At 37.4% G+C, this 15157-nt stretch overlaps 1 protein-coding gene across 1 annotated transcript; it reads left to right on the forward strand.

The window, feature by feature from the left end:
- The first annotated feature begins 3802 nt into the window (after positions 1–3802).
- Positions 3803–9782, forward strand: LOC121377614. Its single transcript, XM_041505678.1, has 4 exons — positions 3803–3867; positions 5419–5542; positions 6587–6700; positions 9709–9782. Exons 2-4 carry the CDS (start codon positions 5419–5421, stop codon positions 9771–9773), a joined length of 303 nt encoding a protein of 100 aa, XP_041361612.1. The 5' UTR covers positions 3803–3867; the 3' UTR covers positions 9774–9782.
- The last annotated feature ends 5375 nt before the right edge of the window (positions 9783–15157 follow it).

Consider the following 15157-nt stretch of genomic DNA (forward strand, 5'->3'; position numbering starts at 1 on the left):
AGAGATGGGGGTAATCGTAATCAGTAATCGTAATTGATTGTAATCGATTACATTGTTTGAGATTGTCATGTAATCGCAATCGTAATCGATTTCATTGCTAATGTAATTGTAATCAGCGATTACTCATAATTATTTACTAAACTTAGATGTGTTTAGCATCAACTCCAGTAACAGTGCCTATAGTTAGAAGCAGTACTGGTCAGTCGGTAGAACTGATCTCCCATTGTCTACTACTCTCATAGTAGAACTATTATTTGCCTTGAGAAACAGGGGATCATAACGTCTGGATTATCAAATGAATGTTACCCAGGGGATAATGGTATCTATCGTGTTTTCGTTTACTATAAAACCACTTGAATGAATACAGTATTCTCGCTAGCAATATGTAAAAGGGCGCTTAATTTTTACGGCGCTTAATTATGAGTATTGTCTGTTATTTGTTTTACGTTCTATTAGGTATAGGGCATATTTAAACATTCTAGTTTTGGTGCCGGATGAAATTTGAATCTTTGACCTTGTATTCCTTTTTAAATCATTCACATTAGGAAGTAAAATAATATAGTTTTATATGAGGCAGGAGGAGCTGCATAAATACCATGCATAACAAATTCTTTAATTAACCCATTTTCAATAGTTTTGGTGTCGGACATTGATAAAAATGCTAACTTAAATAGAATCAATGCAACATTATATCAAAAGTATATGAGGGAACTTTGATTAACTGAATAATTTTTTGCATAACCATGAAACATGTTTGAAATCTAGATCAGCTAATTTACTTCTCTGATTAAATCTTTGTGTTTTATAGGCACTTTAGTTTTGTTGTCAGATGGAAATTATATTTTGGTGTCGGATGGAAATAAAATGTCATACATTTTATCAGTATAATTTTAATGAACACATCATACCACACCTAGGTATATATTTTAAAGTCCTTTCTTAATCATCATACTTCATTAAAAATGACAGTCATAACAGTTACTCTTAAAGGGGCATTCCTGACTTTATAAACATTTAAACATGCCCACTGCTAACAAGGTTTTTTGGGGGTAAAACTGGATATTAATTACATTTTCTTGCTAAGAATATTAATATTTGTACATCATGTGTTTTGGGTATTCCTAATGTTTATAGTAGCTTTAACAGAATTTGTTGTTCACATGTATAAAATTTGAATTTTTTGGCTTGGTGTTGACCACTTTTGAAATATGCCCCATATCGTGTTTTGAAAAAGAACTCTAATTAAAAAGACTTCTTAAAGTCTACTGAGTTTTAATTAAAGGGGGCAGTCTACACCTAGTTTTGTTGAAAGTAGGCGCAGGCCCTATGTCCGTCTGGGGGCCGTGGTTATGTTGACGCTTATATGATTTTTAGGCTTCGGTTGAATTAAGAGGTTTTTCTAGTTCTGTATTAGTTTCAGATTTTTTTGATTTTTTTGAAAACATTTATAATACTCCAGTGGCGGATCCAGAAAATTCATTTAGGGGGGCCCCAGTGACATGAGGCGGAATGGCAGTGGAACATTGAGGGAGGTTTGGAGGAGATCGTAAACAAATGAAAATTAATATATAATAAAATTATAACTGTCGCAAAATTTAAGGATCCGCCTCTGTATCCCTCAGATTTTATAGCACTAAATAAAAGTGAACCAGCCACATTGACGTTATTTTAGTTACTCTACTTTCTGTGAGTATGTGAGTACTCAATAATGACTTTAAAGTCGCACGCCCTAGTTTCAGCCCGCGAAAATTAATTCTAATTTTGGTTAATCTCCAAAACTGAAGCACACTTAGATCACGTTTTTATAAAATAGAGTGAAAAAGCAGGTTTTATATCGGTAAATACCATGGGAATCCCCGTGACCCAATTACTTGAAATAAATTTGAAAGTTAGTATTCTGATGTCACCGGTAAAATTTAATGTCGCTCGAAGCACAGAAATGCCTATGTCACGACAAATTTCCCAGAGTGCACACAGACTTGGGGTGCGTTCCTTTCACCTCTCCTGGGCATGTTTCAACTGTTCTGTCCTGGACAGCGAAAGGAATGAGTTTGGAACAGAAAGTTACTTTACCAACATGGGTGCTTCTGTTGAGGAACTGGCTGCTGCAGCAATCATCTTACTTGAATCGGAATAAGACGGCAATGATAGTCCGTCACTGACCATGTTGACTATACTACAGTGTTTGAAATAATAAATTATATATATAAATCGCAATTAGCCTACATTTGGTATTAGTGGCTAACCTATTGTTATTAGCAATTATATGCACCGTTTATTATTATTGGTAGTAGTAGTAGTAGTAGTAGTAGTAGTAGTACAGTCTGTAGGAACCAGAGGTGGGGAGGCACTTCCCCTCCCCAGGACGAAAATGTAAGTTGTTTTTTTTTGTCCTACTATATTTAAATAAAGGTAACAATATAGATTGTGCCCCCCCCCCTCCACCCCCCAAGGTTGTATCCCCTCTCCAGATATCGTAAGATTTAGCAAAATTATTGGTTTTAAGGGTTTTTAACATTTTGTATTGAGATACTTACTTGTCTGAACTTTATTGTTAATGAAAATGTTCACGAACTGTGAAGAAAAACCTCACAAATGAACGACAAGCAAACGACAACAAACTGGATGTTGATTGCGCGAACCGTGCACGAGAAAACAAACCGAACCAAAATGATAACGGTCACGTGGTATACCAACGTCTGTGACGTTGAAACGGGAAGATCCCCTCTAAAAATAGATTAGACCTTGTCTACTCAACGGGTTTTTTTCTCAGACGCGCGTGCGTTTTTAAGAAATACGAAAAATGCATTTTGTGGTATTATAAACACCAGGATTACCAGGATTACCATAAAACACTTCAGGTGAATGGAAATGTATATTCTAAATAATAAAATGTAAGTAAAGTGCAATTATATTTGTGAAAAAAATGGGTTTAATAGCGAAAAAACCCGGCGTAATGGTTAACAACTAGGGCGTGTCCCTTTAAAGGTATGGCGTGAATCAATAAATCAATGCATGCATCAATACCTGTTGACCGGCCTCGGTGGTGTCGTGGTTAGGCCATCGGTCTACAGGCTGGTAGGTACTGGGTTCGGATCCCAGTCGAGGCATGGGATTTTTAATCCAGATACCGACTCCAAACCCTGAGTGAGTGCTCCGCAAGGCTCAATGGGTAGGTGTAAACCACTTGTACCGACCAGTGATCCATAACTGGTTCAACAAAGGCCATGGTTTGTGCTATCCTGCCTGTGGGAAGCGCAAATAAAAGATCCCTTTCTGCCTGTCGTAAAAGAGTAGCCTATGTGGCGACAGTGGGTTTCCTCTAAAAAATAGTGTCAGAATGACCATATGTTTGACGTTCAATAGCCGATGATAAGATAAAAAATCAATGTGCTCTAGTGGCGTCGTCAAATAAAACATACTTTACTTTACTTTCAATACCTGTGTTGGTGTACATGGAGTCAACATGAAGGGTAACCAAAAATGAATCGACAGTGTGAAATGATTGGATGACTGGTAGTCTAGTAATATTGGTCCTTGTATTGACTGGTTAGTAGCTTTAACGTAGTAATATGAATCTCTGGATTCAGTTCCCACCAACGTAGCCCCATGTATGAACGTCATGTATCACCAAAACCGTGTTGGTGCCAGATGGTTTTCGAAAGGCTGTTCTGTTTATTCTTAACGCACTTACTCTCTCTTATCTCTGAAAACAGGATCTTGCGGAAGTAGAATGTTACATTTGACACTTTGATAATCACACATTTGAAAACATTTTCCTATAAAATCGGAGAGAAATAACCATAACTGTATTAGAAGCTGACGCATTCAGTGACACTGGGATCGAACCACGATATACACTCAAAGGTAAAATGTATCTGCCGGTAAATATCAGTTCTTCGGTGAATATCTCGCACTTTACGTTTCTAAAATGTACAGCTATCGGGAATGTTTTATTTGAGTTAAAGTTTATTTTGTTTAAAAGGGCGGGACGTAACCCAGTGGTAAAGCGTTCGCTTGATGTGCGATCGGTCTGGGGTCAATCCCCGTCGGTGGGCCCATTGGACTATTTCTCGCTCCAGCCAGTGCACCACGACTGGTATATCAAAGGCTGTGGTATGTGTTATCCTGTCTGTGGGATGGTGCATATAAAATATCCTTGCTGCTAATCGAAAAGAGTAGCCCATGAAGTGGCGACAGCGGGATTCCTCTCTCAATATCTGGGTGGTCCTTAACTATATCTCCGACGCCACATAACCGTAAATAAAATGTGTTGAGTGCGTCTTTAAAAAAAACATTTCCTTCCTTCCTTGTTTTGTTTAACGTCTTAATAATTTATTGTTGATTGGATGTCAAATATTTGTTAATTCTCTGTTGTTTAACGCTACCTCTATAGCACATTGGATGTTAAACATAACTCTGACATAGCAGGCCAGTGCACCACAACTAGTATATCAAATGCCGTGGTATGTGCTATCCTGCCTGTGTGATGGTGCATATAAAAGATCTCTTGCTACTAATGGAACAATGTAGCGGGTTTCCTCTCTAAGACTGTGTGTCAAAATTACTAAATGCTAGACATCCAATAGCCGATGATTAATAAATCAATGTGCTCTAGTGGTGTCGTTAAACAAAACAAACATCAACACACCAGTTAGCAGTTGCTTTTTTTTTTTTTAAACTGACATAACAGAGAGGTTTAGCAATATGATCACTAATCCGAATACAGACAGCCAATCATATCGCTACTAGTTAGTACTAATCGTTTAGCAAGTTTCGTAGACTGGTACAGCTAGTAACTTAAAGGGATGTTCCTGAGTTTACTGCTATTTTTAAGATGTTATCTATTTAGACAAAATCCAGTTTGGGCTTCTTACAAATATTAAGACGACCAGAAACACATATTCTAAACAAGAAAATATATTGAATATGTAAGTTTAATCGTAGAATTATTTTATTAGTCGGAAACATCTTACAATGCAGCAAACTCGGGATTGTACCTTTAAAGAAGTAAGGGGTTAAAGTATAACAGATGATCAACAATGTTATCACTCAGACAGATCATATCTATGTTATGGACTTACCTAACAACCTATCTATATTGTTATTGATATCAGCCTTTTATTAATCATGTGTTGCGCCGTATATTAAAGTTCAGTATTTTATATGGAAATATTACGATTAGATTCGAGTGTAAAATTTGGAATTTTTCTGATTAAACGCGGAAACTGGCAAAACGTTACGAATGTTCACTTCGCCTATTTATATCAAACTTTTCCCCTTTCTTTTGGGAAGGAAAAAGTCACTTCTTCTCTTTTTTTCAATTCTAGATTAGGGTTTGATGAACCATATGTGTGTTGTATATTAACGTGTAATATGAACCACGTGTCGTGTAATGTAAGATGTTTTGTTTCACAGATGAAGTACACTCTTGTGCTCATATTGCTGGTAGCGATCACCTTCAATCACCAGACTGAGGGTTTGGGACGACGGAGGCGGAGGAATACCAACAATAAAGATGCAGGAATGCTCGACAAGCGAGGTGTGTTGAGGGTGCACGACACCATTTATTTTTACTTTTCTGAAAACATTGATAAATACTGACATTCACGAATACACACACACACACACACACACACACACACACACACACACGCACACGTACACGTATATATATATATATATATATATATATATATATATATGATTTCTTGAAATCGAGAAAATATAACTTTTATAACACTCCACTCGCTAGGCATGTTTTATTTAACGACGCACTCAACACATTTTATTTACGGTTATATGGCGTCAAACATATGGTTAAGGACCACACAGATATTGAGAGAGGAAACCCGCTGTCGCCATTTCATGGGCTACTATTTTCGAGTAACAGCAAGGGATCGTTTATATGCACCATCCCACAGGCAATCGTGGGATCCCGCGTTCCCCTCACCCCCACGAATTTGTTTTCCTCAAGTACGTTAAAGTGCCTTTACCGTTAATATAGGGACGGGACGTAGCCCAGCGATAAAGAGCTCGCTTGATGCGCGGTCGGTTTGGGATCGATCCCCGTCGGTGGGCCCATTGGGCTATTTCTCGTTCCAGCCAGTACACCACAATTGGTATGTCAAAGGTCGTGGTATATTCTATCCTGTCTGGAATGGTGCATATAAAATATCCCTTGCTACTAATGGAAACATGAAGCCGGTTTCCTCTCTAAGACTAAATGTCAAAATTACCAAATGTTTGACATCCAATAGCCGATGATTAATACATCAATGTGTTCTAGTGGTGTCGTTAAACAAAAACAAACTTATCGTTAATATACAACGTCCATTTATCTTTGTCCCGCGCCTGTTTACAGACGACTTTCTTCAATACGGACAAATATTGCTTTTTCATTTGTATCATGAGAAAAACTGCAGTGTACATAAAACTACATGTTTTGTTATTTCGAAAATACATTTCCGTTTTAAATTAAGCTACACTGGAATTGTTGACGAAACACCTAAAACATTTTCTGGTACCAAGTATAATTAACATTTTGCAAAATGTAATTCATGATTTGATATTTATTTTCTTTAAGATCTGTCCGAGTTTGACACCAACAAGGACGGACATGTGGACGAGGCTGAACTAGAAAACTTGTTTAACACGCGGGAGGCTCGGGATATCTTGGAGAGAGCTGGTGGAAAAGACGGTGAGTTGATAATTCAGGACACATCAAATGATCACGAACATAACCATTGACTTGTCTTCATGTTAAACGTATAGGTGATTATACAATCAGAGAGAAGCCAACGGACAACTGAACAATTTTTATATGAAGCGAATCACTATTCTGAATCGATTTGAAATCGCAACACTCATATTTGTTTCAATCACCAGATTAAAATTAAAATGACATTCCTGAGTTTCCTGCAATTTTTAAGATGTTATCGACTAACAGAGACTTCTTAACGATTGTAATTGCATATCAAATGTACTTTTTCTGCATAAAATATTAGTGGCTGTATATTAAACGTGTTTCTGATCGTCTAATATTTGTACTAGGTTAAATTTCATTTTAATTCTTAAAATATGTTTCCTTTCGTACGTACGAAATTATTTGAAGACAAAATCCAGTTTGGGCTTCTTACAAATATTAAAGGGACATTCCTGAGTTTGCTGCATTGTAAGATGTTTCCGACTAATAAAATATTTCTACGATTAAACTTACATATTAAATACATTTTCTGGTTTAGAATATCTGTATATTCAATGCGTTTCTGGTCGTCTTAATATTTGTAAGAAGCCCAAACTGGATTTTGTCTTCAAATAATTTCGTACGTATGAAAAAATTAAATTTTTGTACATAACATGAAATTTAACCTAGTACAAATATTACAACGATCAGAAACACGTTTAATATACAGCCACTAATACTTTATGCAGAAAAATATATTTGATATGTAATTACAATCGTTAAAACGTCTTTGTTAGACGATAGCATCTTAAAACGTGCAGCAAACTCAGGAATGTCCCTTTAAGACGATCAGAAACACATTGAATATATAGACACTGCTATTCTAAATAAGAAAATGTATTTAACATGTAAGTTTAATCGTAGAAATATTTTATTAGTCGGAAACATCTTACAATGCAGCAAACTCAGGAATGTCTCTTTAATTGCATATCATAACTGACCAATAAACTAATGATAATATACCTAAAGGTATTGTCGCCTTAGTCTCATGATTCGCAAAAGCTATATGTCCATTCATTGTTTGAACCCATTGTCAATAGTCTCAATATTGAGGATGGAAGGAAGGAAATGTTTTATTACCAACGTACTCAATACATTTTATTTACGGTTATATGTCGTCGGACATATGGTTAAGGACCACACAAATATTCATGGGCTACTCTTTTCGATTAGCAGCAAGGGATCTTTTATATGCACCATCCCATAGACAGGATAGCACATACCACGGCCTTTGATGTACCAGTCATGGTGCACTGGCTGGAGCGAGAAATAGCCCAATGGGCCCACCAACAGGGATCGATCCCAAACCGACCGCTCATCAAGCGATCGCTTTACCACTGGACTACGAACATTAAGGATGGACGTCGTGCGATTGTTTGCATGTGTTGCATCTTCTGCAACACGACAAAATCACATTGAGAATGCTATCTTGGGGTGTACACTGTCATTTCTGGAATAGGGCTTGCTTCATTTGTTACTGCTCGTCAGCTGATGTGTGTGTAGCTATGGGGGGGGGGGGGGGGGGGGGGAGGGGGGGGTCGATTCCACTTCACAATTCATCCCGAAGATGTCCAAGCAAGATCTGCAGAATGGGGAGACCAATCTAAGACGTTAATATGGTTTGAAGACGGGCGTTATCATGCTGGAACCGGCTTCGGTGGCATCGTGGTTAGGCCATCGGTCTACAGGCTGGTAGGTACTGGGTTCGGATCCCAGTCGAGGCATGGGAGTTTTAATCCAGATACCGACTCCAAACCCTGAGTGAGTCCTCCGCAAGGCTCAATGGATAGGTATAAACCACTTGCACCGACCAGTGATCCATAACTGGTTCAACAAAGGCCATGGTTTGTGCTATCCTGCCTGTGGGAAGCGCAAATAAAAGATCCCTTGCTGCTAATCGGAAAGAGTAGCCCATGTAGTGGCGACAGCGGGTTTCCTCTCAAAATCTGTGTGGTCCTTTACCATATGTCTGAAGCCATATAACCGTAAATAAAATGTGTTGAGTGCGTCGTTAAATAAAACATTTCTTTCTTTCTTATCATGCTGGAAAACGCCATTATGCATTTCTTGTTGCATTAATAGCAATAGTACTACTACTACCACTACTACTGCTGCTGCTGTTGCTGCTGCTGCTTCTGTTACTGTTACTACTACTACTACTACTACTACTACTACTACTAATACTACTACAATTACTAATACTACTACTACTGGTAGTAGTAGAAGTAGTAGTAGAACTACTACTACCACTACTACTACCACTCAGTGTTCGAAATAAGTACTTGTCCTGACAAGTGCAAATCTGCTTGGAAATGTTCATCAATGGTTGTCCAGTGGACAAGTAAATTGTCCAATGCATTTTCATTTTGAGCAGTCAAAAACATTTTCCTTGTACTTGAATAAAACAAACCACCTATTTGGACAAGTGAAAATATTGGTGGAAAAGTAGATTTCTATAGTGAACATTTCTGCTTATTTCTATCACTGCTACTACTACTACTATTACTACTACGACTACTACTACTACGACTACGACTACTATTACTATTACTACTACTACGACTACTACTACTACTACTACTACTACTACTACTACTACTACGACTACTATTGTGGCTGTTACTGGTACTACTACTACTGCTGCTACTACTGGTACAACTGCTGCTGCTACTACTAATACTACTGCTTCTACCACCACCACCACCACTACCACTACCACTACTACTAGTACTAGTACTACTACTACTACTACTACTACTACTACTACTACTACTACTACTACTACTACTATTAATAATACTACAAAAACTAATACAATAATAATAATTAATACTAGTGCTAAAATTAATATATAATATTTATGTATAATTATTTGGGGTTTCTACTATATTACCAAAAATATGATTGGCGTATTATGTTATATAATTATAATAAATATGCTCTTTTTCTCTTTCTCTCTTCAGGAAACAACACCATGACTTTGCAAGAGTTCCAAAAATTTATTAAATATATATACAAATTGGAATAAATAAACCAGGTGATGAAAGCCTCCCTCTCTCTCTCTCTCTCTCTCTCTCTCTCTCTCTCTCTCTCTCTCTCTCTCTCTCTCTCTCTCTCTCTCTCTCTCTCTCTCTCTCTCTCTCTCTCTCTCTCTCTATATATATATATATATATATATATTTCTGTGTCTGTATGTGTGTGTGTGTGTGTCCTCCACTGTGTGTTTTAAACACTATGTAGCATAGCCTGTGGAAAGTTCAAATGGTTGAACATAATGCGCGATTTGTGAAGTCTATAACACAATTATTCCCAAGCAACGTTTGTTAATTTAAGTATGGAATATATTGGTATTGCTCAATGTACATCCCCATCAAAATACTTTGAATAATATTTCTATACAATACTTCAGTTAAATATAATCTTCTATGTTAAAAAAAAAAAAAAAAAAAAAAAAAAATATATATATATATATATATATATAGTATATATATATATATAATATATATATATACATGTATATATATATTGTTTTTTTCTTGTTTTTTTTCTTCAAAAAAGTAAGGGAACCTGAAATATTAATATAAATATCAACTATTAGACCAAACATACGATTTAACCACAGACATCCTAGTAAAAACGTTCAGGTCTGTTTATCAACACACCGAAACACATTCCATACTTTGCACGTGCATTACGCAGTTGTCCCGTACACGTGTGTGGGGTGTGATTCTCGATGTTGACAATTTCCAGGAAGGTCGATTAATCACTATTGAACATTATTTCTGTCAATTTTTCATTCTGTTCATCATACAGTTGTTAATGTTTTGTTTTTAGTCATTTTTGTTGTTTGAATTTACGATTTACTGATAACAATAAAACGTCAACTATCAAATTTCACTTTTGACCCCAATCGTCCTTCAAGGTCTTTGGTGGTCATAAAACCTATTGTAATACTAAACTACCGGTTGTAATGTTTGCCCAATTAATTCACTATTATCATATATCCATTCCCCACAGTTAATATACCTTTCAATTTTGGCAGTTGTAAATTCTTATTAGAGTGCCCCTACTTTTTTTAAGAGTATATATGTATGTATGTATACACACACACACACACACACACACACACACACACACACAGAGAGAGAGAGAGAGAGAGAGAGAGAGAGAGAGAGAGAGAGAGAGAGAGAGAGAGAGAGAGAGAGAGAGAGAGAGAGGAGGAGGAGAGGATATGTAATTAGTCGCTAAACATCTTTGTAATCGACATCTTAAGCACTTAACCAAACTCTGCACAGTCTCTTTTAAATTTATATAGTTCGGGGCACCGTCCCACAAAGCGATCTTAGTGGTGCATGTCATAGCTATGCACATAAGTTGATCTTAGTGGTGCATGTCATAGCTATGCACATAAGTTGATCTTAGTGGTGCATGTCATAGCTATGCACATAAGTTGATCTTAGTGGTGCATGTCATAGCTATGCACATAAGTTGATCTTAGTGCTAAGAAACATTTATGCAACGGGGCCCTTGTTTGCAGAATAACGTATATTATCGTTAATTCTTTTCCAAAAATAGACTTTCCTATTGAGTGTGAAATGGAGGATAATAATCGAGTTACCACTTAATAATAATCGAGGTACATACATGTGATAATAACTGGTACTAACTTTGTTATTCTATTCATTACTTCCACCATTTTGTTTCTTTAAAGGCATACTGTCACGGATTTAAGGACCTTATTTCTCAAAAAATGGATGATAAATAAAAATTACATTAATTGTTGGAAACCAAATCTAGCTATCGCATCACATTAACTGAACCATGATGGTGCGAAATCCATGTCAACATTCTCGTCAATTTTAGTTTTTGAATTATGGACCATTGTCAGTATGAAAATAATAAAAATGGAGTATGGTGGTTATTGTTAATAACATACATTTTACTTCGTGTCTTTCAGATCCTAGTGCTGTCGTTAAACAAAACCCACCACTTTGTTCTCTCATTTGTTCTTGCCAAGTGGAGACATTTCACAAATGGCGATCTCTATCATTTTGTCTCCTGTCCTACCGGTTCACCATAAGTCTATATTAACTTTGGAAAACTACATAATACATATACATATATAAATGGTAAAACGCGGGACACCTCCACCCCCCCCCCCCTCCCCGTTACATTTTTAATGACTGTTAAACTGAATTCAGTGGCCACCTGTGTTAAGCGGCCGCTTTTGGCTATACCGTTGTATGGCAGCTTAAAGAGATATTCCTGAGTTTGCTGCAATGTTTAAGACGTTGTCTACTAATAAAATGTTTCTACGATTAAACTTACATATTAAATATATTATCTTGTTTAGAATATTAGTGGCCTTATATTGAACACGTTTCTGATCGTTCTAATATTTGTACTAGGTTAATTTTCATCTTATTTCCTAAAATATAGTTTTTTCGTACGTACGAAATTATTTGAAGACAAAACCCAGTTTGAGCTTTTTACAAATATTAAGACGACCAGAGACCAATTAAATATACAGACACTTATATTCTGAACAAGAAAATGTATTTAATATGTAAGTTTAATTGTAAAAAATATTTTACTAGTCGGAAACATCTTACAATGCAGCAAACTCAGGAAAGTCCCTTTAAGTCAGGTTTTGGCCTTCTTTGGCGTTTAATTTCAAAATGTCTTGAAATTAAACGCCGCGAAGAAGGCCGCAATGCCGAAAACCTGGCAAATATAACGATTTTTAAAAAAACATAACACACACACACACACGACCGTTATATACATACATAGTCCAGTGGTCGCTTATAAAAAGGAAATAAAAATAAATCATATCTCAGTGAGAATTATTAAACATTGCTGTAACGTACAATACAACTGGACGACTGGCACGTATAAACCAGGGCGAGACGTAGCCCAGTGGTACAGCGCTCGCTCGATGCGCGGTCGGTGTGGGATCGATCCCCGTCGGTGGGCCAAATGGGCTATTTCTCGTTCCATCCAGTGCATCACGACTGGTATATCAAAGGTCGTGGTATGTACTACCCTGTCTGCGGGATGGTGCATATAAAAGATCCCTTGCTGCTAATCGAAAAGAGTAGCCCATGAAGTGGCGACAGCGGGTTTCCTCTCTAAATATATGTGTGGTCCTTAACCATATGTCTGACGCCGTATAACCGTACATACAATGTGTTGAGTGCGTCGTTAAATAAAACATTTCTTTCTATATAAACCATATATTGAGAATGACAGAGAAATCAGGAAGTGTAGCGTCCTGGAGGGTGGCAGTCCTCCTACAAACAAAGCGCATCAGTGTTTAATGGGGTTGGGGTTTTTTTTACTCTTCTTCTGATTTTCGTGCTTATATCCAATTAAGGTTCAAGCACGCTGTTCTGGCCACACACACCTCAGCAATCTGGGCTGTCTTTCAAGGACAGTGGGTTGGTTAGTTGTTAGTGGTTAGTCAGAGAGCAGAGGGTGTAGTGGTCTTACACCTACCCATTCGCTCTGGGGTGGGAGCCGATACCGGGCTGCGAACCCAGTACCTGGCAGCCTTATGACTGGTCAATGGTATTAGTTATGGCCTGACCAAGACCTGCGTTTCGGTCCACTTTGGGCTTGGTCACAATGTCCCTTTAGCTTGGTGCAGACATATATTCATATTAATTATGAAGAAGTTTGTTTTGTTTAACGACACCACTGGAGGATATTGATTAATTAATCATCGGCTATTGGATGCCAAACATTTGGTCATTCTGACTCGTGGTCATCAGAGGAAACCCGCTACATTTTGTTTTCGAATGCAGCAAGGGATCTTTTATATGCACATTCCCACAGACAGGAACACACATACCACGGCCTTTGCCCAGTTGTGGTGCACTGGATGGAACAAGTAAAAACCCTCTTTAAAGGAATATTCCTGAGTTTTGCTGCAATTTTTAAGATGTTATCGGCTAACAGATTTTTTAACAATTGTAATTAAAAATCAAAGATATTTTCCTGCATAAAATATTAGTGGCTATATATTAAACATGTTTCTGGTCGTTCTAATATTTGTACTGGGTTAAATTTCGTTTTATTTCCTAAAATATATTTTTTCGTACGTACGAAATTATTTGAAGACGAAATCCAGTTTGGGCTTCTTACAAATATTAAGACGACCAGAAACACATTAAATATACAGACACTGATATTCTAAACAAGAAAATATAATTAATATGTAAGTTTAATCGTAGAACTATTTTATTAGTCGGAAACATCTTACAATGCAGCAAACTCAGGAATGTCCATTTAATTATGATGACGATCTTGCCGTTCACCTTGTTCATTCTGGTTATTTAGGTTGTAAATGTGGTGCCTACCAGTACCACTGTCTAAAGATACCCGCTATTTGTGACTTATGGTGATCCTTCTTGTATACCTGTACGGGGGTGGGGTGGGGGGATGGGGGGGGGGGGGCGTAGCTCAGTGGTACAGCGCTTGTCTGAAAGAATGAAATGTTTTATTTAACGACGCACTCAACACATTTTATTTACGGTTAAAATAAGGACCACCCAGATATTGAGGGAGGAAACCCGCTGTCGCCACTTCATGGGCTACTCTTTCCGATTAGCAGCAAGGGATCTTTTATATGCACTTTCCCACAGACAGGGTAGTACATACCACGGCCTTTAATATACCAGTCGTGGTACACTGGCTGGAACGAGAAATATCCCAATGGGCCCACCGACAGGGATCGATCCCAAACCGACCGCGCATCAAGCGGACGCTTTACCACTGGGCTACGTCCCGCCCCAGCGCTTGCATGATGCATGATCGATCTAGGATCGATTCCCGTCGTTGAGTATTCTCTAATTCTATATCCGTCCCTAACAGCAACATAACAAACATTTATTCAGGGTTTTTTTGTTTTTATGTAGCTTACATGGTATCCTTTCTTTTAACATGCTACTTGCCAATATTTTACAGTGTCTCCTTATTTCACTTAGCAACTTGAACTGATTTATAGTGGTGACCTTTGGTGACCTCAAAATTACTTTGATATTCATCACAAAATAATGGAACCATCTTTTTTTTCTGAATCTATATACAATAATGATTATACTTATCTTTGGTTCCAAAGATTAACATGAAATTCCCACGGGACCTATTTTAGCTACATAGTACATATGCCCCTACACTATCTGCTGAAACTTAAGATTTTCTTCTTGTTCGCTCACAAAAGGCATTTTATGTTTCCTAGATACTGCACATAAGGACACCATCCTGCCATTCTCACCCGCCAGACCCCAAGATGTGTTTGTTCTTTTGTTTTTGTTTTAGCTACAAATAGTCTTGACATTCCACTTTTGTACACCAGCTGCAAGTGAAAGGGTCACAGACACTAACCGCAATTAAGAACTGGGCCTGTGG

Source organism: Gigantopelta aegis, chromosome 7, assembly GCF_016097555.1.
Source record: "Gigantopelta aegis isolate Gae_Host chromosome 7, Gae_host_genome, whole genome shotgun sequence".
Classification (NCBI taxonomy): domain Eukaryota; kingdom Metazoa; phylum Mollusca; class Gastropoda; order Neomphalida; family Peltospiridae; genus Gigantopelta; species Gigantopelta aegis.